The sequence below is a fragment of the Oryzias latipes genome, chromosome 9 (genome assembly GCF_053564925.1).
Source record: "Oryzias latipes strain Hd-rR chromosome 9, Olatipes_Hd-rR_3.1".
In the NCBI taxonomy this organism is placed as follows: Eukaryota; Metazoa; Chordata; class Actinopteri; order Beloniformes; family Adrianichthyidae; genus Oryzias; species Oryzias latipes.
In genome coordinates, this window is record NC_136245.1 from 22313042 (window position 1) to 22337232 (window position 24191).

A 24191-nucleotide genomic window follows, 5' to 3' on the forward strand; every position below is an offset into this window, starting at 1 on the left:
CCCTAGATGGGAAATCTTCCAGTTTCCCAGGCTTCCTGTTCTTCCAGAGCCATGTAGAGGATAATAAAGGACAGCTGCCACTAGCATTTGCCTCTATCAGGCGGCTCTCAGAGCCAGTTTAGCTCGTGCTGGTTTGCGGCGCCTTCCATCCGTGAAACCAGGGTTCGACTCCAGGCTGCTACCTGTTCCCTTCTCTACCTCTGCCGGTTCCAAGCCCGGTTTGAGAAGGTTGCGTCAGGAAGGGCATCCGGCGTAAAACATTGCCAAATTTACCATGCGACTCGTTCGCTGTGGCGACCCCTGATGGGAGAAGCCGAAAGTGGAAGAATGGAGGCGGCTCTCAGGATGCTTCAAGGGCCCTGTGACTGCAAGCTGAGAGGTAATGAGGCCAGCCAACTCAGTCAGTGTTCACTGAGCTACTGTGTAAACATATGCTCCTCCTGTTTTCAGGTAATCAGGAGACCAAACATCTGTTCAGCATGCTCCATCACACCCATGTCTTCAGACCTGAGCTTTTTGTTGCTCTTAAAGCAGCTGATGTGTAAACCTGTTACCCTGCACGTTCTGCCCCAGAACACTGCTTTTCTTCTGTCTGTCGCAAATATGACTGCAATGGGGAATTGTTTTAGGTGAACAACTACATTTTTTTAAAAACTTCAAAATATTACAAAATAATCAATTCATGACTAAATATAAAAACTATCAAAAGTTTGACATATCTGTATATATTTCTTTTAACTTTCTTACTTTTGATTGCTTGAAATGAACCAATCCCCCCCCCAAAAAATAAGAAGTTAAAGAAATCCTGATGAACGACTTTGCTCATTGGAACATCTACTAATAATTTACTACTTTAAGTCAATATCTTAACTCAAGAACTTCCATAAAATAACTGAATTAAAATTCTCTGTATTCAGGAAAAACACAAACTTTTTAAAATAAACATTAAATTTGACATGTTTAAGGCTTTCAAAGTAGTGCGTTTTAATACGTTTTAAAGGAATAGTAAGCAGATGCTTAAGAATGATAAACATGTTTATTAAAGTACAAAATCTTTTTTTTAAACATAAACCACAAACATACCAAAACTTGCATTAGAATAAATATCAACATAGTTAAGACAGATTTTTTTTAACTGTTCAGCTTAAGGCAGGAAAAAAGTGATGCATAAGTCCTTTTAATACACATTTTAACATCCATTGGAGTTCACTTTGATATTTTTTTTAATGTATAACAAACAGATGGTTTCCAAAAGACCTAAATCCGTCCCGATAATTTGTGTTCATGTAGATATTTGATTTTTTTTTCTTATTTTGTTTTTGCTTTTAAAATACATTCTTATGGACAATTTCCACACTGGTGTGGAAAAACACGCCTTTAATCCTTATATATGTCTGTACTCATGTATATGCACCTCCTGATGGTGAGTGTACATACTGTGCTCAGCCTTGTTCTACATTGACATAATCATTAAGTAGCAGCACACACGCTTATAGAAATGAAGCCAGATGTTCAGTTTCCATTCCATATGTTTTCCTTCATCAAGGTTACCTGAAAATGTCACTTCTAAAATACTGCTGTTTGAGAAATACTTAAAATAACCGTTTATATTTTGTTAAAAACCCACATTTTCCCTATCTAGGATAGTTAAAAAAAACAACAACACAATGATTAAGACCGTTTGTGTTGGGAAAAGAGAAAAGGTTATTGCATAAGAGTTAGACATGAATCATTACCATCATCTTATTGTTTGTCTCTGAAATCCTGTGCAACACACAACAAGAAAGACCTGAATTGGGCTCATCACAGTTTGCACGTCCATCACAAAAACAACAAGGCCTGATCTGGTGATGTCAGACTGCTCTAGTGCACAGTCTGTTGCGGGGTAACCTCCGCCTCCCCCGCAGACCCTCTCAATCACCACCTCTCACCACCAGCCTTTCTGTGGTCGGAAAATGGACACATCTCCAGTCAGACGGCCTCTAATGGAACATTAAACCACACCATATTCCCAGCTGAGCATCAAGCTGGCAACTCTTCTAGATGCTGCGGATTACGTCAGCGCATTGAGATGAGACTTGTTTGTGAGAACAAAAAGAGACATGATCTGCATGATAAAGCTTTGGTCAAAGAGTGGAAAAAACTTTAGAAGATGGACTAAAAGAACATCTTGTGACATTAGATGCCCAGAGGCTTTGTATTCAAACTCAGCTTTTATGTAACTGCATTAGCCTCTCTTTCCAGGTGTACTGCACCATCATCTAATTCAGATTATAGATGTGTGTCATGCAGAATCTTCAAGTAATCCTGGTCTACTTCATTAAGAAAGGCTCTGCTTGAGCTCAGGAGGAGGCAGCTCTCCAGCCAAAGCAGCTGTTAGAGAGGAATGAAAGTGGACACCATTCTGCCGGAGCAACTTCCAAACAGTCTGCAAATGTGTGTGCAGGGTAGAAGGATCACAAAGATGTTGTGCCGGAGCAAAGGTTTCCAGCAGACGGAGGAGAAAGGCAGCTCTGGTGAAGAGGCCGCACAGGGTGGTGTAGAAACGAGGATCCACAAGGAGACCCAACCAAGCAGGGGACAGTGCATTTTCTAAAAAAAAAAAACCCAACAAAAACGGGGGTTTAATGCAGGAAAAACATGGAAATAATAAAAACAGAACACCAAATGTGGTACCTGGCACGATCTTTTCACAGAATTTCAGGTCTTCCAAGACTTGTGTGGCATTCTCCTCTGCCCATGAAGTCAGGCTATGAGCCAAAGTAGAGCATTTAGAGGATTTCTCAGCCAGCTGCAGCAGGTGGGGCAGCACATGTGCAGACATGACAGAGGGCTCTGCAAACACATTGGCTTCATCCTGCTCATACAGACTGGAGAACCTGAATAAAAGCATCATAATTACAGCCAAGCCCTTCTTATTGAGGCTGCTCAAACTGTAAAACATGGTGTTTCAGGTGGGTTACATACCCCCCTATTGCAGAAGCTTCTCTCAGAACACATGTAAGGTCAGACTGAGGAAGGTGAGACAGCAGCACCTCCAGAGTCCCAGGAGCATCCCAGTGTTCCTCCAGCAGTAGATCCAGGAGGAGCAACAGAGCGTGGCTGACCTGCACAAGATTCGGGTTCTCCTGGCTGCCTCCTCTTCGTGCACAGTGGAGTAAAGCAGCAAAACGGGCTGCTTTGAGTCTCACCTGCTGACTTTGGTCCTGCAGCAGGTAAATGGCTGTATTGATCAGCCTAAACCAAAAAGATTCGACATTTTTTAACATTTAATATTAATGATTGGAACAGATAAACAATACAGTTGTCTTTATACCTGATCTTTAACACCATGCTGCTCATAAGCGGAGCTGCAGTCACACACAGAGCTTCACTACAAGCAACCCTGAGTACTTCTGGGACCACAGGGGCCCTGTGACATTCCAAGATGCAGCACCAGCGCTGGAGCATGGATGTATTCACACTATTAAAAAAAACAAAAACAAAAGTTTCAGAAATAAATATTTGAGACAAAAAAGCAAAATATAAGAAAAATGTTGAAACCTGGCTTTTGGACATTGAGAAATAAGTAAACCAGCAGCAGATAGAGCCTGGGACAGGAACTCTGGACCACGTTTCTGGTCCTCAAGATTCATGAACAGCAATTCAAGACACTGAAGCAGAGGCTGATGCACGTGTGAGGTAGAAAGGACTGGCTGCTGAGGTAAGGAGCCGCCGGCGGTCATCACTTTTACCAGGGCGGCGAGGTAGGCGGTGCGATACTCCACTCTGTGGCTGAGCAAAGCCTCCTTCAGGTTTGACTGCAGACAGAGAGCATTGCAACTCCAGTTTATAGATTTCAAGAACTGTGTTCAGTTATTTGCTAAGGTAGGTAGTGCATGTCACTCTGAAACGTGACAAAAAAGAGCAATGCCGGAAACCATGCAACCTAACCCACACAAGTGGAGGAACAAGGCATAAGACTGCTATGTGTGAGAGTTTGAAAGACAGCAAAAGTCACAATGAAAAAGCTGGTGGGTGTCCAGGAAAAATACAGAGCCTCATAGAAAGGTGGGAAATGCACAACATTCAGTAAACCACTGAGAAGTGCTTGTGAAGTGCTTGTGAACCATCCATTGTATTTTCTATGTCACAAATAAAATTGAATTCCAACATCATTTTTTTCCATCTGCTTGTGACATTCAGCGATTTTAATAAAGAAATACTACGAAATACAATTTTAGGTTAAATGTCCTTAGTATATGTCCTCCATTATGATATAAATGCCACAAGAACATGCTAAAAATACCAAAAACACAATTCTCATAAGAGAATTCTCATCTTTAAGTGACGAGCAGAGGCGCAGTTTGTCCTAAAATCAAACAGTTACCGTAATACTTTCCTAAATAAAAAAGTGGTAACATCCAGTGGGACAAATACAGCATTATTTTATCATAGGAATCTTCTCCCCTCTTTTCCAAAAGGCTTTCTCAATTTTGAAAAACAGTGGTATTGAATGGTAAATGATAGACCAAGTCCACATGACTGCTTTTTTATCTAATACTTCAATGGAATCAAGCCGGATGAATGATAATCAATACAGACATGTAACATCAAATTTTTAGGTTGTGCAAGACATTTCGTAAATTATTTTCGTTATTTTTTATATATATATATATATATATATATATATATATATATATATATATATATATATATATATATATATATATATATATATATATATATATATATATACACACACACACACATGTTCATTTGAATGAGAAGGTGCATCCAAACTTTTGGTCTGTACTGTACTGTTCTGAACTAAAGTCAAAACTGTAAGATAAATCCAGTTTTCACAGCTTGTTCTAGATCATAACTTGCAAAAAATAAACAGTTTCAGTGGCTAAAACTTCCCATTGCCAATGAAACTCACATGACTATTATTCTAATGAAATTCAATCAGGAACACTAACTGAGAGGTAAACAAACCCTGAAAAAAAAAATCAGTGTGTAGACATGCAATACTTGTTATCTAACCTAAAAGGTGGTGTAACACTCTAATCAACATGTTTATGCAAAGACAATGGGGGGTCCAGGCTCAAAGTGTTCTGTTGGAAACTTTATCTAAACAACCTGGACACACTTAAACACAATAAATGCCCAAAATCCTGCATGATAAATACTTAAGTCGTCTTGGTTACACACATAAAAGCTCTTAGATACGCCCTTCCAAATGGGGGGGGGGGGGGGGGGGGACTTTTTTTTTAGGCTGCTTTTTATTTAATCTTCAGTTTCCAATTATTTTCCTTTTTGTTTTTGGAGAATTGACCATTACTTACCAGTAACACGTTTTGGACCTCTTCTCTCAAAAGAGGCTGCTTAAAGCTCCTCCCATCCAGCACCCACGTGACCAATGAGAGTTTCAGATCCAGGCTGGTCTCAGAGAAACTGTCCCAGATTTGACACGCCCACTTCACATCTCCACACAAGAAGTGAACAGCTTGTTGGTGGAAGGAGGACAAGCCGATCTGTTGACATCAACAAAAGGGTTGTGACGCAAAAGGATATGAAGCAAACCTTTGAACAAAAATGCACCCCATCCACTTATGTTTATTCATTTATATATATATATATATATATATTTTATGTGTGTATAGACTAGCAAGGCCGTAGGGTCTGGCTTTTTTTACCTTTCAACTGTGCAAACTTGATGGAAAAAAGAAGCAAAAAGCAAAAAAAAAAAAAAAACAGCCTTAAAACTGCTCCCCTGACGGTTAGAGATGTTCAGCAGATAAATTATGAGAAAAAAAAAGATGAGAAAGGTGTAATGAGATAAGGGTGGCTGTTCAGGATTCAGTTACCATCATTGTGGCAAACATCCAAGTACCGGTAACTCTGTCATGGAGCACAACTGGCAGCACTGGATCGGCTTGGCTAAAAGAAAGATAGAATGATACCTCTACTGCCAACTATCCCACTAGTGTCCAAACACCTGCCCATCAGAAACTCAACGTGGAAATGAACCTGTAGAATCTGTAGAGTAGCACAAGCCCCAAGACTGGTTGTAGATATTGACCAAGTAATGAAATAACTTTCATTCTGTACATGAATGACATCAAGCTGTATGTGAGGAGTGAACCAGTCATTACTCTGCTGAATTAAAGCAATGCCGCTTGAAGGTCATTTGGACTGGACTACTGTGCCACAACTACCAAAGGGACTGTAGTATCAGAGGGCATCTGTTGAAGGTAGCAGATGTTGAGATCAGCTACAAAGTACAATGGAACCCCCTAGACAAATGAGAACCATGAAGAGGCCAAATACCAACACAGGCAAGTCCTGAGAAACATGGTCACTGGGAAATAGAAGGTGGAATCAGAAAACCCTAGCAGTGGCCGGACTGAAAGACAGCACAGAGACATTAATCACTGGAGGAAGGACAAGATCAATACTGGCCAGGGTCAACCACCCTCTATCGTATAAAGGCACACCTGTGCAATAATCATGCTGTCTAATCAGCATCTTGAATTGGCACACCTGTGAGGTGGGATGGATTGTCTTGGCAAAGGAGAAGTGCTCACTATCACAGATTTAGACAGATTTGTGAACAATATTTCAGAGAACTGGTTATTTTGTGTATGTGGAAAATGTTTCACATCTTTGAGTTCATACCATAAAAAATGGGAGCAATAACGAAAGTGTTGCACTTATATTTTTGGTTAGTGTAGGTAAGAATGGCCAAGCTACGAGTAGATATAGGCAGACAAAATGGTTAATAATAACAAGCAGGACATAACATTGCTGGAGAAAAAGGCTGTAGTGATAAATGTAGCAATCCCAAGCTATTGCAGGTACAGCAGAAGATCAGCAAAGTTAAAGCTGGAAAAGCAGGAAAAATGAGGAATGTGAGAGCAGAGTGGTCCTTGTCGTGAAAGGAAAACTCAGAGCTGTGATCCTCTACCTTGAGGAACAGCAACAGCAGATTCCAGGAACAACTTCTGACATTTCTGTTCAAAAAATTTCATAGGAACAGCCAAGATTTCTAGCAGGACCTTCAAACTAGGCCTCCGACAGAAGACCCAAACTCAAAGAGGATCAGAGAAGGGTGACAGGGCGAGTGTATACGTGTGATCTGATGTATTTCTTTTTTCTAAAACAGAAAATAGGCACAAGCATAATGACCGCAGCCTACTGTCAGATCTTTTGTTGAGTTAATTAACTTCCATTCAGCATCACAGGAGCAGTGAATATAAAAGACCAGCCACAACACAACAGGTGGGGCAGCTTAGTTGTGTTGTAGTCCTTAAAAACACAGCATGACCTTTCTCCTTACAGCAGCTATTACAACATGTAGTGTGTTGGGTGTGTAAGAAGCTGTAGAAAGATTACAGTATTCTTTAATGTCTGTGGCAACACATTGGTTGCATTGCATTGAATGCACAATGGTGCATTCAATGCAATGCAACCAATGTGTTGCCACAGACATTAAAGAATACACCAATGCATTGGTGCATTCAATAGATTATATAAAATAATCTTAAAGCAGCACAACAGCATATCACAACTGTTGCATTCTTTAAAAAGACTAAAAAAGAGATGAAATTTCCTGTTAGATTAGTTTTTCAAGCATGGATTTGAGCAGATCACACACCTGAAGGCCCGGTGGGTGGGTATGAAGGTCACATATGAGTTTGCCACTGAGCTGACACAGGAAATCCTCACAGAGTTCTTCTCTCAGACAGTCAGCCACACCAAGATAGACGGCTCTCACCAAGGGGCAGCGCTGACTTTCAGTTACCAGCCACTGAGCGTCTTGCACCCTGCTCACCACTTCCCTCCACTCATCTGAAATCCTACTGCCAGCGCAGACACAACAGGGTGTCAAAGTCAGGAAGCGTTTGATGAATGAAAAAGGAGTCTTTTCTGAGAGTCACCTGTTTGTGCAGAGACATTTTTCCAAAATGGCTTTGATCTGCAGCAGCCGGCCATGGAGCTGGTTGTGGCTGCAGATGTCCTGAGGACCCGGCAGCTGTGCGGTGAGCTGGAGGAGTATGTTCATGTGCTCTGAGGTGGGAGTCATGGCAACCAGAGCTTTAGAGGCCATCACTCTCACGCTGTAAATCGGACTGGCAGACAGCTGGAGCAGAGGATGTGAGAAGTCTAAAAAAACTCTGGAAGGACATTTGTAAATCATAAAAATGCAAGTCAGGAGATGTACCTTTAAAGCTTTCCTAAAAAAATGTGCAAAAGTCTAACCTTTTTATTTAAAAAAAATAATTAACGACATTTTTAATCTTGATGTGAGCTTAAAAAAAAAAGAACGAGAGCTTGTTCAAACTCCCTAACATCTTCTGCAGTCTCTGCTAAACTATCTAAAACCAAAGACCAGTAATCCGTTGTCCAAAAATTGCACTTTGCTCCAGCGACATTAGCGAGTATCACTGCCAAAAAACAATTTGGTTTTGATTCACATGCTTATGATCCAGTTCGACTAATATCAATTAATTTTACCAATTTCCATTGGGAAAAACTGTTCTTCTATAAATAGTGGTTGCTAGTGAGAACAAAATGATTTTTATTACATACAGTAAACGGAGAATTCTTACACTTAAAACTGACGGAAAAATAGGTATTCCTAAAATTAAAAGAAATTTCCTCCTGAGAAACGTTGTGGATTTCAATCAATCAAAACTGCATTTTTGAAGCAAAGATGAATTTTAAACCAAAATCCAAATTTTCTTAACTATTACTAAAATGAAAGCAGTGAAAATTGACTATATTTGCAGCAGGTGCCATTTTTTAACGGAAAATTGTAATGTGAAAATATTTCCACAAAAACCCAGGAGTTTTATGGGGTTAAAAAAAGTCATTGTTGTTTTGTTTGGTATCTGATTCCTGCAAAGAAATGGGGAGGAAAGCTCATTGAGTTTCCACTGGAAGTCTCTGATCATATGTTTCTGTGTTCAATAGGCAGCTTTTTCAGTGGAAACTGCAATAGAAAATGTCCAGACAGCCATAAATATCAGTTATAGTAAAGCGGTGAAGGCACGAGGAAAAAAGGACTACGAATTGGTCATTTCAGACAGTTTAGAGCTTGTAACTTAAAGACAAAAACATTAATTGGGTAAACCTTTTTTGAACATTTTAACTGCATGCTGATGTATGGAGACCAAAGAGCTCAACCCAACTTCTGTAAATAAAGCTGATAAACTTCGAAACACCAACCCTGATGTGTCTGTGACGGCTGGCTGGAGTTGGGCCAGCAGGGTCAAGATAGGAAAGAGTGAGGGCTGGAGGTGTAGCTTGGCCTCAGCTGATGGACCCCTGAGGCCTTTGGCTGCTCTTGTCAGCTCCCCCAGGAGGAACGGCTGCAGCTGACGATAATGGAAGAGGAAGGCAGGAGGAGTCATGCCATGCTGGACAGCGCCGCTCTCCTCATTGCCGGACTTTTGGCCCAGCATTCTGAAGCAAAGGGAACCTAAAAATACAGCATTTATTTGTTTATTTGTTAGTTGTGAAACTTTTAACCAAGATGCATTATTTATTTGATCAGAACGTGATAAATGACTGATCCATTTTGAATAATATGGGCAGTTTTGGTCATTTCGTAACATTTTGGAGACTTATAAACTACATTTAAATGATAGAAGGAATATGCAAGCCTTAACATTTCATGCAAAAAATGTAATGTTCTTTTTTTTTTCCATGTGTGGAGTGACACAAATCTGTTTTTTTTTTCAAACTTATTCTGGTTGTAAAGGCCTTGATGGGAATCTAATGCAGTGGAATACGCTCCTGGTTAGGCTTACTGTCAAGATTTGAGTGGTGAATTAGGGTGAGACATCACGTAGTTACGGTTTAGTGTAGGATCAGGCTTGATAAATTGGAGGGGAAAAACGGTGCACTAATGAGGGGATGAGTACAAACTTGTTTGTGCGTGTGTGTGTCTCACTGTAAAGTTGTAGTGCTGCATTTCTCATGGCCCAGCAGGTGGAACTGAGCAGGGTCAAGGACAAGACGGTTATTCCAGATGCAAACTGACGGACGGCGGCTGCTAAAGGTGCTGCCCGCACCAGCGCCTGAAGAGTGTGGACTGCACACACCTGAGGGGGGTAACCTCACAGTCACATTTGTTTTTCTGGATACACCAACAGGCTCATTCTTGCTGCTGCATCCACACACCTGTGGCAGGTCCAGAGTTTGGTCCCAGTTGTCGAGGACAGGGGTTCTTGCAGTGTCCATCAGGGTCTGCACACTGAGAGCTAACAGCGGCCTCGCTTTGCTGGCGTCCTCGGCTGCCAGAATAGACAGAATAAGCATGGGCAATCCGGCAGCTCGCCGGGTCACAGATGCAGAACGAGGGCACTGCACGACCTGCAATCCCTGCAGACACAAAGGGAAAACAAAGAAACCGGCAACCTTAAACTCCACAAGCTGCATTTATCAATGAACAAACAGAGACACCCCTCACTTGTGTTAACATTTGGGCTGGAATTTCTTTGAGCTCTGGATCACTGCAGCTCAGCAGGCAGGAGCAGAACTTTGTGAAGCCGACACAGCAACCCTCTATTGCCCCCTTGTGAGAGACAGAAACAAATTCAAAAAAGAATTGATGCAGATGAGACCAAGCACATTTAAACTGATTTCAAAACATTACCCAGTGACGACAGTTGAGCAGAATGTTCTTGAATACTTTTGACACTCTTGATAAATGTGGTTTGAGGAGGTTGTGCTCCCCTGATTGTTTGGACTCAGTGAAACCTTTCTCCACCAGAGTACCTAAAAAAATCCCAATTTCCTAACAGGAAAAAAGTGGTAAAAATCTTAAAATCCTGAGATAAATGTTGCATTCTTAGATGTCCACTCATTCGTGTGCTTCTGCACTACCTTAAGAGAAACCCAGCAACAGGTCAAAACAAGCCTGTGCTCTTCAGAAAGCAGGATGCAGTCCTCTTCATCTGTCTGCTCACTTCCACATTGTTGGGATATGAGAGAGCTGATGGCATCACTCATGTCATAAAATGAAGGTGGAGTGTCTGACCGAAGAAAATAAAAGAACGGAATTATTTCACAACATATATCTCATAAGTTTACAAATGAAGGCATTACCTTTTTCTGTGAAGCTGTCCATGTTGTCGCCATGCAGTGTACTCAGGAGCAGCAAAGCAATACCCTCCAGCAGATTCAACACCTCAGAGATCAGACTGTGGTCAGCTGCGTCACAGACACTGACAGGGGCTTCAAACAGGCATCTCTGAAGAGCCCTCAACACACCTGTAGCATGTTTTAGAAAGGAACTGCTATAAACTTCAGAAACATCCATCAAAAACTCAGATTTTGATTCTCACCGTGGATAGGTTTGGTTCGGGCAGCAAGCATCATGTCCGCCTTGGCTGTCTGATAATGATCTTCAAGCTCCTTCAGTAGGAATCTGATGATGCTGGAGGTTTTTGAAGCAAGTCCCCCATCACAGCCTTCATAGTGCTCTCCTGATCTACAGAAAGAACAGCTGATTACTGCTCGTTTTCCAGAACAACTGGGAACTCTGAAAAAAGGAAGGCGGGGCTTACTTATACATAAGGACCTTCATCATGAGAGCCCCCATCTGAGCCTCCTGCACCCTGGGACTGCACAGAAGCTGATTGGCTCTCATGGGCAACACCTCTGCAATGTCAACTGGGAGACTGGGTGGAAAGAACTTCAACAGCAACTCAGTGGAGAGTTCTCGAATCTGAAGACAGACTTCCATCATTTTACACCTGAATGCTTTCACACACTTAGGACATACAAGGCAAGAGAGGACAGCCACACCTCGTTGGTAGAATCTTCTAAACAGCTGAGAAGAAGCAATTTTTTACTTCTACAGAAGAAGTCCCAACGTCCTCTCAGCTGAGCATGATTTATAAGAATCTTCATGTTTGCTAGAAAAAAGGGTTTCAGGTACAAGAATCACATATCTGTTAGCACCTCATGATAGTTTTGTTGCATTCTTACTCTACATGTTCTCTAACAGACCTGGAGGTTGTCCTTTCTTTCTGTCAGGGCTCCAGGTGTCTGTGCAGGTCTCCAGAACTGCAGACAGCAGCAGTAATGAAGTCTTCTTCCTCTGAAAACTGTGCCCTGGTGCCAGGTTGCTGTACGGAAGCTGACCTAACCACTCCACAAACTCTATCAAACAACCAGAGAAACCATTTTGAAGGTAAAATCTATCAAAGAAAACAAAAACTCAGACTTCCTTGAATTTTTTTCCAGTTTTATGAATAAATCTGTGTGATTTGATTTCTTTAAAAAAAATGACTTTAAAACTAAAATGAGAGAAGACAGAAGAAAAAAAAGTGTGTGATATAGAAACATTTTTTTTCTTTCTTTTCTTACCAATTCCTTGCTCCAGTGTATCCTGCATCCTCTCTGGATGGGCGGAGTTTTCTTTCCCTTTCTCCTTTGGCTTTCGGATTTGAGCCAAACAACTATCTCTGATGCGAACCAGAAACCGCTTCACTCCAGTCTGTAAATGCTGGCGAAAAGACGAGGACTCGCAGTTTAGGTTCATCGGAATAAACTTCTTCATGATGGCCATCTCCTCGGCTGTTGGCCTGTCGTTGGTCTTTGGGCTGCAGCAGAGCAGGTTGAAAGAAGCGAGCCGAACTTTCTCATCTGCACACATCAAAGCTTGCTGCAGCGTTTCAAAGATGGAGCTGTCCTGAAGAGCCCAGGGCGAGCAGCCCGTTGTGGCCCGGTAAGAACTCAAGATGCATGCCCAGGCGTGCAGGTGTCCAGGTGTGTGAGGGTCCAGAGACTCAAGCAGATGTTGTGCAGCAGAGGGGAAGACCTGAAAGGTGCAGGGTAAAAGATGTGTGGAGCTATTGCTCTGTAGAAGACTCACTTCAGACATCAGAGCCTGAAAAAGCACAGGCTGCCAACGCCTGGCCCAGTGTTTGGCCAGATCCAGCTCAGTGACTGAAACTGATTTTTGAGAAAGCTCCCGCCTCTGCTGTTGGATCAGACACTTGTAGAGCTCCGACCCACACGGAGACAGCTGATTGGTCGATAAGCCCTTAAGGATATGAGTGGGTATTTCCACACACTGATCCAGCACCTTCATAAACCAAGACACACAGAAATCAGTCAAGGAAAAACTCACTAAACCTTTGTGAGGATTGTAGGTCATGAACCCTCACCTTGTCTGTATCCAAATATGGAAGCAGAGCACAAAGGAGATGATATTTGGCTTTGGCCTCCCAGGGTAGTTTCATTATTTTGAGGAGAGCAGTTGAATAAAAATCCTTCTTTGCATCACCAAACCTCTCACAGTCCACATCATAGAGGTTCAACAACAGACTGAAAGCCCTGTTTGCAAATTCAGGCACTCCTTCCACCTGCAGATGGGCAGTAATGTCAATTTAATTATCCGGCAAACGCAGAAAAAGTCCACATTCTACACTGTCAGAGTGAAACAAAGCAAAGCGGTTGCTCCCTCACTGGGCTTTCTGCGTTGGTCCAGATGATGTGAATGAGTTCCACCAGCAGTCTGTTGTCGTCTGTGAAAAGCCGGGTGCCGGTAATCTTCCACAGGTCTGTCAGACATTCTCGCACTTTTTTCAGCCACAGTGTTAACACTGCAACAACAAACAGAGACTAAGCACACAGTCACGCACAAGAACTAACCTGCAGGACACAACTAACCTTCAAAAGAAACGTAGTGACACTCCAGCAACTCCTCACATAACCCGTACACAAGCGGGTACAGACAGTCTATCAGGATACTTGACTTTAAAAAGGGAAAAAAACAGATATGCATCTTGGAAACAGAGAACGGCGGTCATTTTCCACACAAATCCTTTGGTATGTTCACCTCTGAGTAACAGGGAAGTGAGGCGAGTAAGATCTGAGGCTGACAACAGGTCAGGAGCCCCCTGATCACAGCCAGCCTGTCCACTCCATCCTTCCTGACAGGGTCACACTCCACCTGCAGGACACCAACCGTCAGCTGCCAGGGGTCTGCGACACAGGAGCAGAAAAACAACTCATTTAAAGATCAGGGGTTTTAAGTTTTGCATCTTGTGCAGCAAAGATTATACTTAATAATGAATTATATGCACATATAGATGCAGTTATTACATGTTTCCTTGTGAGGACAAGACCTGGATGACAATTAATTACCTCCTCTTGAAGCCAGAAAAAACTGAGGTCATTATACATGGTCCTAAAAACCTCAGAGATGCTCTGTCTGCTCAGATAGTCTCCCTGGATGGCATAAGTATAGCCTCCAATTCCACAGTTAGAAACCTTGGGGTTTTGTTTGACCAAGATTTATCATTTAAGGCTCACATTTCTCAGGCGTGTAGAACTGCCTTTTTTCACCTGCGGAATATTGCTAAGATCAGAAATATACTTTCTAAGAGTGATGCTGAAAAACTCATCCATGCATTTGTTACGTCGAGGCTGGATTACTGTAACTCCTTGTTAGCAGCGTGTCCTAAGAGTTCCTTAAGAAGTCTCCAGCTTGTTCAGAACGCAGCAGCTAGATTGTTAGCTGGAACTAGCAGAAGAGATCACATCACTCCTGTGTTGGTTTCGCTCCATTGGCTCCCAGTTGATTCTAGAATTAAGTTCAAGATCCTCCTGTTAACCTATAAGGCCTTACATGGACTGGCCCCGTCCTATATTGACTGGCCCCGTCCTATATTAAGGACCTCATAGTCCCTTACCACCCAAACAGAACACTTCGCTCGCAAAATGCAGGACTGCTTGTGGTTCCTAGAATTAGTAAAAGTACGGTTGGAGGTAGAGCATTTAGCCACCAAGCCCATGTCTTATGGAATAAGCTCCCAGCTCATGTTAGAGAGGCCGATTCAGTTTCTACATTCAAAGTTAGACTGAAAACATTCCTCTTTGGACAGGCTTATGGTCAGACTAGTTAGTATTCAGAGATTATTTAACTTAATGTTAATTTGTTTAAATTAAACTTAATAGTAACTATTTGTTTTAAAAGGCTGCTAGAAGTTGAAGCTGGGGTAACTATGGTGCTCCGGGGTTCTGTCCTCTTTTCTCTTCTACTTCTACCCTTCCTCTCTTCTCCATTCTTGATCATGGTTCATCATTTAGTTCTCCATGCCTCTGTTTGGTGCAGTGCGATTCATGTATTGTCCCTCTTTTCCTCTCCCCTCCTGGGGAGTGGGAGTGCTTCCAGACTCCAGTTGGCTCATCCGTGCTCCAGTTACTGACCGTCTACCTCGTCTTTGTTCCTGCTCCTTCACCTGGCTGTGGATCCTGCCTCTGGCTCGTCTCTGCTCTGTACCTGACCGAGTACCTCGTCTCTGCTCCTGCTCCTACACCTGGCTGTGGTTCCTGTCTCCGGCTCGACTCGCGCCTTTGACTGTCCCCCAAACCACAGCTGGATGAAGCGCGTCTGCTGGACTTTATATATGTAGTTGTAGATTTAGATAAGTTAATTCTTCTCTAAGAGTTCTGGTAAATCGCTTGTCCGTCCTGGGGGAGGATCCCTCCTTCATGTGGGCACCCCTCCCTGAGGTTTCTTCGTTTTTTTGGGGAGTTTTTCCTTACCGCAAAGGGGGTCTAAGGGCAGAGATGCCAGTATAGCTTAGTCAGTTTGTTAGTTCATTTTAGTATTTTCCTATTGAACTCTTTGTATTCGTGATCCTTTTGAGTTCATGTTTTACTTCGAAGCCCATCGAGACGACTGTTGTGATTTTGGGCTATACAAATAAAATTGAATTGAATTGAGATCTTAGGAGATATTTGAATAAACGACAACGGGTGACAAAGGTGTCTGCATAAGTTAGACATATTAATTGGTTTACTTCCAGTTTCAAATTAAGCAGACCCTGTCGGTCAAAATCTATATGAACCCCTTGGTACATAATGCACCTTTATGAGCGATCTGCTGCAAGCTCAAGACAGCAGCTCCTCCTGATTGGTACTCAGTTGCTGTGTTGATCAACATGGCCACAGCAGTGCCTGCTAAAAGGCGAGTGTCCCTGTTGCAGCACTGAAACACACACACACAAAAACAATAACAAGCTATAAAACCTACCCAAATCCTTCAATTGTTGAGATTTATAACAACTGATTAACTGAAAAAACCTGTCCGAGGATTATGTTCATGAGAGCCTGCAGGATTTTCTGCACTGGTTGACTGTTGTGGTTCTCCTTCCACACCAGAGGAGCAACTTCACTGGACAGCAGCTGGAATATTTGCAAGCACACCTGCAGCAGTCACAGTACTCAGGTCAGTGATCCACATCCCTGAAAACACATTCTTCGTTCCTTCTTTTTGTGCAAATACCTTCACTGAAAGGTAACACAGTGGTCCATCGTTCAGAGATTCATTTTGCATCAGAACAGGGAATAACTCAGACACTTTATTCAGCATGGAGACGCAGAATGTTCGCCACACCTCATGGCCAACAGCGCTGTCTTCCAGGAACATACAGGCTACAAAGGTATTAAATAGACATAAACACAAAGGGACAGACAAAAATCAGCACATTACTTTAAGCCAACACCAACCTGTCTGCAAGTCTCCTTGAGATGGAACCTAAAAAAGTCCAAAACAAAACATCTATAAGATCTTCCAAATAACAGCATAAAAAGAGAAAATAAAGTTATACCTGATCACTCTGGAATAGAGAGTGAAAACGATGAAGGGTTTCTGTGGCAACCAGTTGATGATCCACCTTTCCTAGATACTGCAGCATCTGTTGAAAAAATATACATTTTTTTCTCCTCAATTTTGTCTCAAAAATTAGCCGTCCAGAGCGGGACAAACCTGGTCCACTTTCCGACAGGCTGTGGAGATGTTGACCATCTGGACCTGCAGGGATATGAGGAGCCTGACCAAGAGCTGGAGATGCTCGCTCTGCAAACCACGAAGCTGCTCCTCCGATATTTGTTTGAGAATCTGAATAGCCTCGTCCAGACAACGCTCCTTGCATCTTTTCACGCTGGTCCTATTGATAAAATCAGGGGTCTTCAGTCACATATTCAGGAGTAAGTTCACTTCAGGAAAACCCGCTTGAGATTCAGCAGGACACCAACCTCGTGGATTCAGAAAGTTTATCCAAAAATGACGTAAAAGGTTTGCTGACATTTCCCGGAGGTTGATCCTCACTGATTAGACACGCTTGTAGATTTGTAATCAGGATATCCACCGACATTTCTGATTTGACTTCGCAGTTATGCCAATGTTGATAGTCTGCCGACTAGCGCACGTTGGTTTGGTTCTTCTTCTACCCGTAGTCTCACTGTTGAAACAGAGTGATGCTGCCACCTAGAGGATATGATTAGATTTTTTTTCACAAATCAAATTTAAAAGCTTAAAATAAATCTGTTTCTCAAAGTCTATTTTTTCTCTTAATTAAGACACATTCAAGAAGCCAACATTGTTTTGGGGACTTCCTTTTAACGTTTGTCAAATCTGTGAGACTAACCATTTTACGCCGCGTGTTGGCGCTGTAACAAATTAAAGATTTTATTTGACCTCGTTTTCTTTCACAGAGGAAAACGTTCTTCGTCGTGGTTTGTCCAAACCTGCGTTGCTAAGAGATAAACAGTTTACCAATAATGCCGACTTTCTTTCTTAGTAGCTTAGCAAATGGCTAACGTGGTTAATGTTCTCTTTTCTCTATCGTTTTTACGTCTGCTCGGTTTCGTGTTGTTGGTCGTGAGTGTGATGCATACTCAAAACGCTTCTTCTGTTGGTAAAAAAAAACAACTATTTATTTCTTTACACCCAAAACGTGTTTTACTGCTCAAACATTCGTAATGGTGGCGATACTGATGAGTTTACGGTTTTTTCTATTTCGTTTGTACACATTTTTGATGTTTTACATTAATTGTACGTAGATAAGGTGTAATGAATGAAGAATGCGCTGTCCAACAGTTTTCCAGCCGTCCTTTCTCACCGCTACCGGACCCAGCGTCACTGCGTTTCTGCTCTACGGATCCTCAAATGTCACTCTGAATCTGAGGAAAGTCCTTCCATCCAACTTAACAGGTGATAGAGGATTTATTTAAAAAAAAAATCACCATACAGTCTGTGTTAAAAACATGACACGTGCGCTTTCTTGTTGTCTAAATGTGTAGAAACCATTTTTAAAAAACTAAATAATTAAAAACACCAAGAACTTAGCTGAATGCTGCATGACCAAAGTAACCTTCATGTCAACTGTCATTTTATCTGTGTTTGACAGTTTTTCATGTTGTCTCATTCAGGGAGCATCGGTTCTCCATCGTGTGCAGATGGGGAGACACAGTGGACGGCGACAAAGGAGCAGATAGGAAAGGTGGAAAGTTTCCATAGAACAATGAAATTATGTTTTCTATTAGAGATCTCTGCCAAAACACTCGTTTGAAACATATTTGGATCAAATTTGATTTGTTTTTGTTTTTTAATATAATTTTTTAACCCTGTAAAGCCCTCCACAACAAAGAATTTACTGAATGTTAATATAATTATTATTATTATTATTATTATTATTATTATTATTATTATTATTATTCAAGATGTTTTTAAACACTTTTTGTGAAATCCACAGAACCTCTTTTTTTGTGTGAGTGAATGAAGATAGTATCAATTGTCATATGTTGGGGAGTTTGGTAAGATTTTGCTCACAACAATGTTAAGTTTAAAATGCAAAAATATTGACATGTGTTCAGGAAAACAACGCCTTGTCTCAGATTTGATCCTCACATTTTTGTACATGGTGTAACTATAGTATAAAGAATTAATTATGAACAAATTTTGTATTCTTTCACTACAAAAAGCAGCCATTTAAAAATGAATGACAGCAGATGAGTTGCTGTCACTATAAAGTTTAGAAAATTAGCGAACATTGTGGAATGATCTATCATAGAAAAAGTTATATTCAATGCGTTTTTAAGGAAAGTTTTGATTGTGCTATTGAGATATGGGTGTCAGAAATGTGTGCAAATGGTTATATAGGGTTAAAAAAAAGTATTTTGTTTGGTTATAATATATTTTTCGCTGTGATTTTAAAATGAGCAATGGTTTAAATTGATAAACTTTTTTTCAATTGTAAAAATAAACTGAACAGAAACACCTTTAAAAAAAACAAAATTAGTTTTGAAGGAAAATTTTTTTTTTAATCAAATGTGTGATTTTTAAGTAAATATATTCAGTTATTTAAACTGACTTTTTCAGTTCAAATTTCAGAACAGGATCATTTCGTACTTGTTTTCTTTTGTGTCCCAGGCTGTAGTGCGAGTCCACCTGAGACTGAATCGAAGTCTGTCTTTGTGTTCTGAGAATGGAACAAACCCTGACTGCTGTTCAAGGCCGCTGTGTGTCCTGGAAACCCTCCAGGTGTCGGCTTGTGTTGGGGGCGCCCCTCAGGCATCGCTGCTGGTTCAGGCCGTCATACATGCCCAGCTGCTTCCTTCAAATGCTGGATCAGGTCATGAATAGATTTAGTATCATAATGTGGCATTTGGACAAAGCACTCACTGACTGAAACCTAAATTGTGTCACTTTAGATAACAAAACAGTCATTCCAAACCAAGTGTTTCAGCCATTGGGCTCGTGTCCCTGTGACCTGACCACGGGAGTATGTGATGTACGCTGCTGCTGTGACAAGGTCTGTACATGTGACATCAACACTTTTGACTTATGCTTTTGACTTACTTTTGACACTTAAGGTGTAAAAAAGCTGAAAAGTAAAATGCAAAATAGACTTTGACATACTAAGAATTGGTTGTCGTCATAAAAATGGGGGGGAATATTTTCTAAAGACAGATTTTTGAGATTTCATTTGTTGCTTCATTTGTTTTTATAAATGAATGCACAAGAGACAGATGTAGGCTCTTGACACTTTCTGAAAAAACTAATGCTTTCCTGTTGTTATTCTGGGTTATCAGGACTGTTCCAGTGAAGATTTAAAGCTGTTTGGGTCCCACTGTCTGCCGGGGCCCTTTGGTGGACAGGTGTCTCCCACTCCAGAGTATCAGTGCTCGGCTCAATCCTCTGAAAACTCGCCTGACTGGTTTCCATTTTTATGTGTCAACTCTCCACCTGAAAACAACCCTTTCCTCGGCTTCTTTTACCACGGAAGCACAAAGTGAGAAAGAAATAAAATTCCCTCACAAAACCATTTATTCTGTCATATGTAGTGTCATATTTTCATCACATTTTTGTCTTTTGGTTGTAATATCTCAAGGGAGTCAGTGCTTGGCCCATCCTTCCAAAAAGCTGTGTCTCCAGCTGTCGCATCAGCTAGTCCTTATGTTCAAGAAAGCCCACTTATCCAGTTAGATGGACAGTTTTTTGTTATACCTCAGGTAAGTTGTCTGTAAGTTTGTTTAGAACGATTGTCCTTTTAAACGATGGTTGATGTGGTTTGTTGGCAGAGCTTTAAAGCTCAACAGATGGGTTTTTGCTGCACAGGTCATCCTGGGGCGATGTGGAAGCAACACTCCCGTAGCATTTTTGAGAAATTTCAAAGTGGAATGTGTAACCCTGCTCCACTCTTGTCCAACGGGATTTCCGTTGCAGACACAATCGGCAGAACTGACCAGTCAAGTCATGGATGGGCAAGGCGGTGAGTTTTTTGTGTGCTAACCACCCTGTAGTTTTGCTTCAATGTTTTCTGAAACTTTTCTGTTGCTTCAGGAGTTGTTGAAGTGGATGTAGCTGAAGAAGTGGTCTCTGATGTAGGTCCATTTATCACCAAAAGCATCACAGTTCCTTCTGAAGGTATTTAGATGATAACATAGATGGACAATAATGCAGATTTTCAGTAAATTTATAATCAAGTTTGCTCATATTTTCTGAAGAAAAGATTCTGGTGTGTGAGAATGTGACCATATCGCTGGATTACAAGTTCTATTGGAAAGCAAATGGCCTCACAGGAATCGCACTGACACGCACCATTGGGACCATCATCTCAAATACAAGCGGTAAGTGCCGGTAATCCCCATGCAGAACTTTGTCCAGCAGGAGCCAAAATATATTATTTAAATGAATTAGTGACACATTTTGTTTTGTGTTTCAAACAGTGGAGTTAAGAACGAGATATTCTGCTGTGTTTTTAAACGGTAATTCTATGGCTGAGCCTGTGTCAGGGAACCCAGGTAAGGATGGAGATGAGGCTTTGTTCTTAAAAATGCACTGTAAAAAAAACTAAAGGATGTTTTACTTGACAGGTTATCAGGTGGGGAGGCCTGTTATTGCTGGAATCATAGACAACGACACATCCTCAATGCAAAAAACCTACATTAATGTTTGGAAACCAGGTTACACTTTCATACAAATAATTACAACTCACTTTTAACCCAAAACTGAATGCATTTCACTCAACATTACAGAAGATTAACTGCTGTTCTCTGATCTGTCTGCCAGTTCATGATGGGCTCTGTTCCAGTGCTGAGAGGGAGGCAGTTCTGTTTGGGAAGAATTACACATCTGGATGCCTGCTGCCTGTTGTCACAAATAATCTGACTCAGTGTAATCTATTGAGGTCAGTATGGTGTCATGATTTATTTACAGAACATTTGTGAAAAAGATAAATATCTTTGTGTTTATCTGTGAAGTGAGAATTGTATTCTTTGAGTCATTGAGGTCCAAAAAGCTGGAGCTTTACTTTAGTCAAAAATAATTTCTGATTTTAATGTTTTTGCCCTTTTATTCTGTTTAAAAAGGTAGGTCAATGTATTAGACCCATTCTAATAGTGTACTAGACTAAGTGCGTGACTCCATGGCCTTCTGTGACCTCGGTTTAATTTTTTTCAATTATGTGGTGCCAGTTCACAGACAAAAACATCTCAGAACACCATACAAAGAAAGCAAACAGACTGGAAAAAAATAAATCAAATCAGATAAGTCTGTTATAATTTAATCTAGTTTAATTTGAGTCAATTTATTCTAACTGTATCAAGATGAAGAACTTGGCTGAGGACATAAGGATCTAGCTTGGACTGCTCATAGAACATGAAGCAATAATGGAGATAAAATAAGATACCAGAAAGTGAAGATCTTCAGAGGTAAAATGGAAACAATGAGAGAAAAGCCAGTACTTACTTGAAGATTTTCAGAACACTAAAAGGCTGATAGTTTAACTGCAGAAGCTAAAAAAAAAGTCAAACGTGTACATTAATAGCAGAGCTGAGACAAATGAGTGCATCTAATGTTTCTGAATTTTAGAGAAACGGTCTTTAAGCTACAAGAAGGTTTGACTGCTGCTGCATACGTGGCAAAGCGTGGAAACCCAGATCTTTTTACCATGACAGATTGGCTGAACATTAGCTGTAAGTATATTGGGCCAGAAAACATCATTCAAAATTGATCACTTGTCTTTCTATTATCAATTATAATTGTTTTATTTATTTGTAATATAAGTGTACAGTCATGATCTTGCTAACTCTTAACCTAGTGGTAAGCTTGAACTCAAGCGATGCTGCAGAGGACACGTCCAGTGAATGCAGGGCGGTTCCATCCCATGTCCACGTGCAGGTTTGGACTCTTGTCACTGGGTTTGTAGGAAGCATACCTCAAAGGGAAATCTTTGCTTTGCAAGTCAGGTTTGTATCAGATGCTTACTCAAATGCAAACTGAGCTTGAAAGTACATCTTAACTCCTACTTTTTACTACAGTGTTCACGTCTTGTTTTTCATGTAGCCTTTTGTGTTTTTTTTAGCTATGGTTTGTCCACCTGGTCATTGGACTGTGGAGGAGGCAATGGGTCTTTCTGTGAAGAAAGTCAGTTGTTGTCGATCACCTCTTCAGTCACCTTCATTGACATTCCCTACAACACAGGGCCACCAAAAAGCAGGTGAATGATTTTGATAATGACTTATAAGTGCAATAAAAGTTATTCTGTTTTTCTGCGTGTTTCTATTGTTTTGTTGTTTATTTGATCTTTTCCACTTAATATGTTGTCCATGCTGATGTAATTGCTGCTGCAAATGGTTTGGTTTTTCTATCATCGAACTAATAGTGGAGTTTCTATTCTTACCTTATGTTAAATAGACTTTAACTTGTGTTGCTTTCCGTTTATTTTTTATATCATTTAGGTTTCAGATCAACTTTACAGAATATGACTGTGACAGGAATGATGTGTGCTGGCCCGAGCTCGCTTTTCCTTTCACCAGATATTACACGGGTATGATTATTCATGGAAATATACTTTAACACATTAAATAATTATTTCGCACAAATCAATTTGCTTTTCTGATAGCTAAAATGCAAGGAACAGAACATTTGTGAGCTGAGCAAGACACTCTTGTAGATTTCTAAAGTAAATCAGTATTTATTGTAACAAGATCGGGATAATCGAATTGGTAAATACAGTGTTAGACTTACTAACATTAACGTATTAACATGTACTGCTAATCTCTGTCACAGGTGAGCCGTATTCTCTGGCATTGGCAAAGGGTTTGATCTTGGTTTTCTTCTTCATCACGGCCTCAATTCTTGGATCACCATGGAGGAAAATCAGACAGGCATGGCACAGTGCTGCCTTCTGAAACCTGTTCTTGAAAACAATGACAAATTTTGTACATTTTTATTAATTGAAAGTGGTATACAAACTGTTTTTCCTTTGAATTTTAAAAAATAATTTGTTTTAATTAAGAATTTTACTTAATAAAATCACTATTTTTTGAATAATTACTGTGTCATACTTTTATTGGTAATGGACTTGGCAAATTAGTTGCTACTCCTGTCAATGATTCAATTTTTTTACAGTCTTCATAAATGTGTTTATTTTATACGTATTCTTTCTGACATCTGACATAGTACTAGTCATTTTATAGTTCAATTTCTTGTTGGTACTGGAGTTTAAATGTTCAGTGCCTCTCCTAAAGGCACACATAACAGATTTTACAAACAACGCTTAAAAAAAAAAATTCTGTTTAAAGTTTATAATTCAATTCAGTTTACAGTCTTTTTGACATCTAAACCAAAACTGGATTAGAGCAGAGAATTCTACCCAATCCTATTGGCTGATCTTCCAGTGAATCTTTTTTCCTGAGTAAATGTGTTGTCATCTATAGATGCTTAAAGCAATAAAATATCCAACATTTCTTACAAGCGAAGAAATGTTGGATATTTTAGAATAACTTTTAGTAACTTGTATCTAGACTTGTCTTGTAATCTTTTGGCGGCTCATGCCTGCTGAGGTTAAAGTCACTGGACTAAATTAATTATAGATTTTATTACCTCCGCCTCT

At 40.6% G+C, this 24191-nt stretch overlaps 2 protein-coding genes across 7 annotated transcripts; one reads left to right on the forward strand and one right to left on the reverse strand.

The window, feature by feature from the left end:
* Nucleotides 1–1712: 1712 nt before the first annotated feature.
* Nucleotides 1713–17624, reverse strand: si:ch211-225b11.4 (tRNA (32-2'-O)-methyltransferase regulator THADA). 4 transcript variants are annotated; one of them, XM_078952954.1, is made up of 32 exons: nucleotides 17489–17624; nucleotides 17047–17278; nucleotides 16778–16958; nucleotides 16620–16706; nucleotides 16519–16546; nucleotides 16295–16443; nucleotides 16093–16215; nucleotides 15877–15997; nucleotides 13841–13986; nucleotides 13672–13756; nucleotides 13468–13604; nucleotides 13167–13364; nucleotides 12364–13084; nucleotides 12004–12156; nucleotides 11800–11909; nucleotides 11559–11719; nucleotides 11337–11482; nucleotides 11098–11262; nucleotides 10876–11024; nucleotides 10646–10786; nucleotides 10460–10564; nucleotides 10171–10371; nucleotides 9941–10091; nucleotides 9214–9466; nucleotides 7923–8159; nucleotides 7640–7844; nucleotides 5328–5516; nucleotides 3544–3800; nucleotides 3317–3463; nucleotides 2968–3237; nucleotides 2677–2879; nucleotides 1713–2592 (listed from the first exon to the last, which is right to left on the reverse strand). In XM_078952954.1, the coding sequence occupies exons 2-32, from the start codon at nucleotides 17163–17165 to the stop codon at nucleotides 2321–2323; spliced, it is 5610 nt and encodes a 1869-aa protein (XP_078809080.1). In that variant the 5' UTR covers nucleotides 17166–17278; nucleotides 17489–17624; the 3' UTR covers nucleotides 1713–2320. The 4 variants fall into 4 exon arrangements, with proteins under 4 accessions (XP_078809080.1, XP_023821654.1, XP_078809081.1 ...); XM_023965886.2 differs by having other exon boundaries at nucleotides 17439–17550; XM_078952955.1 differs by lacking the exon at nucleotides 5328–5516 and having other exon boundaries at nucleotides 17439–17550.
* tctn2 (tectonic family member 2) lies at nucleotides 17541–23629 on the forward strand. Of its 3 annotated transcripts, none has more exons than XM_023965888.2 (18): nucleotides 17541–17708; nucleotides 17854–18004; nucleotides 18223–18293; nucleotides 19223–19424; nucleotides 19504–19604; nucleotides 19885–20084; nucleotides 20184–20304; nucleotides 20411–20564; nucleotides 20636–20719; nucleotides 20800–20922; nucleotides 21022–21096; nucleotides 21169–21258; nucleotides 21365–21482; nucleotides 22166–22269; nucleotides 22395–22542; nucleotides 22659–22793; nucleotides 23035–23123; nucleotides 23366–23629. In XM_023965888.2, exons 2-18 carry the CDS (start codon nucleotides 17875–17877, stop codon nucleotides 23485–23487), a joined length of 2067 nt encoding a protein of 688 aa, XP_023821656.1. In that variant the 5' UTR covers nucleotides 17541–17708; nucleotides 17854–17874; the 3' UTR covers nucleotides 23488–23629. The 3 variants fall into 3 exon arrangements, 2 of the variants coding, with proteins under 2 accessions (XP_023821656.1, XP_023821655.1); XR_013658158.1 differs by having other exon boundaries at nucleotides 17571–17708; nucleotides 17891–18004; nucleotides 22395–22474; XM_023965887.2 differs by having other exon boundaries at nucleotides 17571–17708; nucleotides 17891–18004.
* Nucleotides 23630–24191: the final 562 nt, after the last annotated feature.

What these genes read in the sequence shown, in the direction of transcription:
- si:ch211-225b11.4 (XM_078952954.1), bottom strand. Translation starts at nt 17,165, where the DNA reads ATGTCGGTGGATATCCTGATTACAAATCTACAAGCGTGTCTAATCAGT. An exon ending in CACTTCCCTGTTACTCAGAG is followed by an intron (nt 13,757 to 13,840) that starts GTGAACATACCA and finishes CCCTTTTTAAAG; the next exon opens with TCAAGTATCCTGATAGACTG. An exon ending in AAATGTCTCTGCACAAACAG is followed by an intron (nt 7,845 to 7,922) that starts GTGACTCTCAGA and finishes CTGCGCTGGCAG; the next exon opens with TAGGATTTCAGATGAGTGGA.
- tctn2 (XM_023965887.2), top strand. Translation starts at nt 17,603, where the DNA reads ATGGCTAACGTGGTTAATGTTCTCTTTTCTCTATCGTTTTTACGTCTG. An exon ending in CATCATCTCAAATACAAGCG is followed by an intron (nt 20,923 to 21,021) that starts GTAAGTGCCGGT and finishes TGTTTCAAACAG; the next exon opens with TGGAGTTAAGAACGAGATAT. An exon ending in AGATTGGCTGAACATTAGCT is followed by an intron (nt 22,270 to 22,394) that starts GTAAGTATATTG and finishes CTCTTAACCTAG; the next exon opens with TGGTAAGCTTGAACTCAAGC.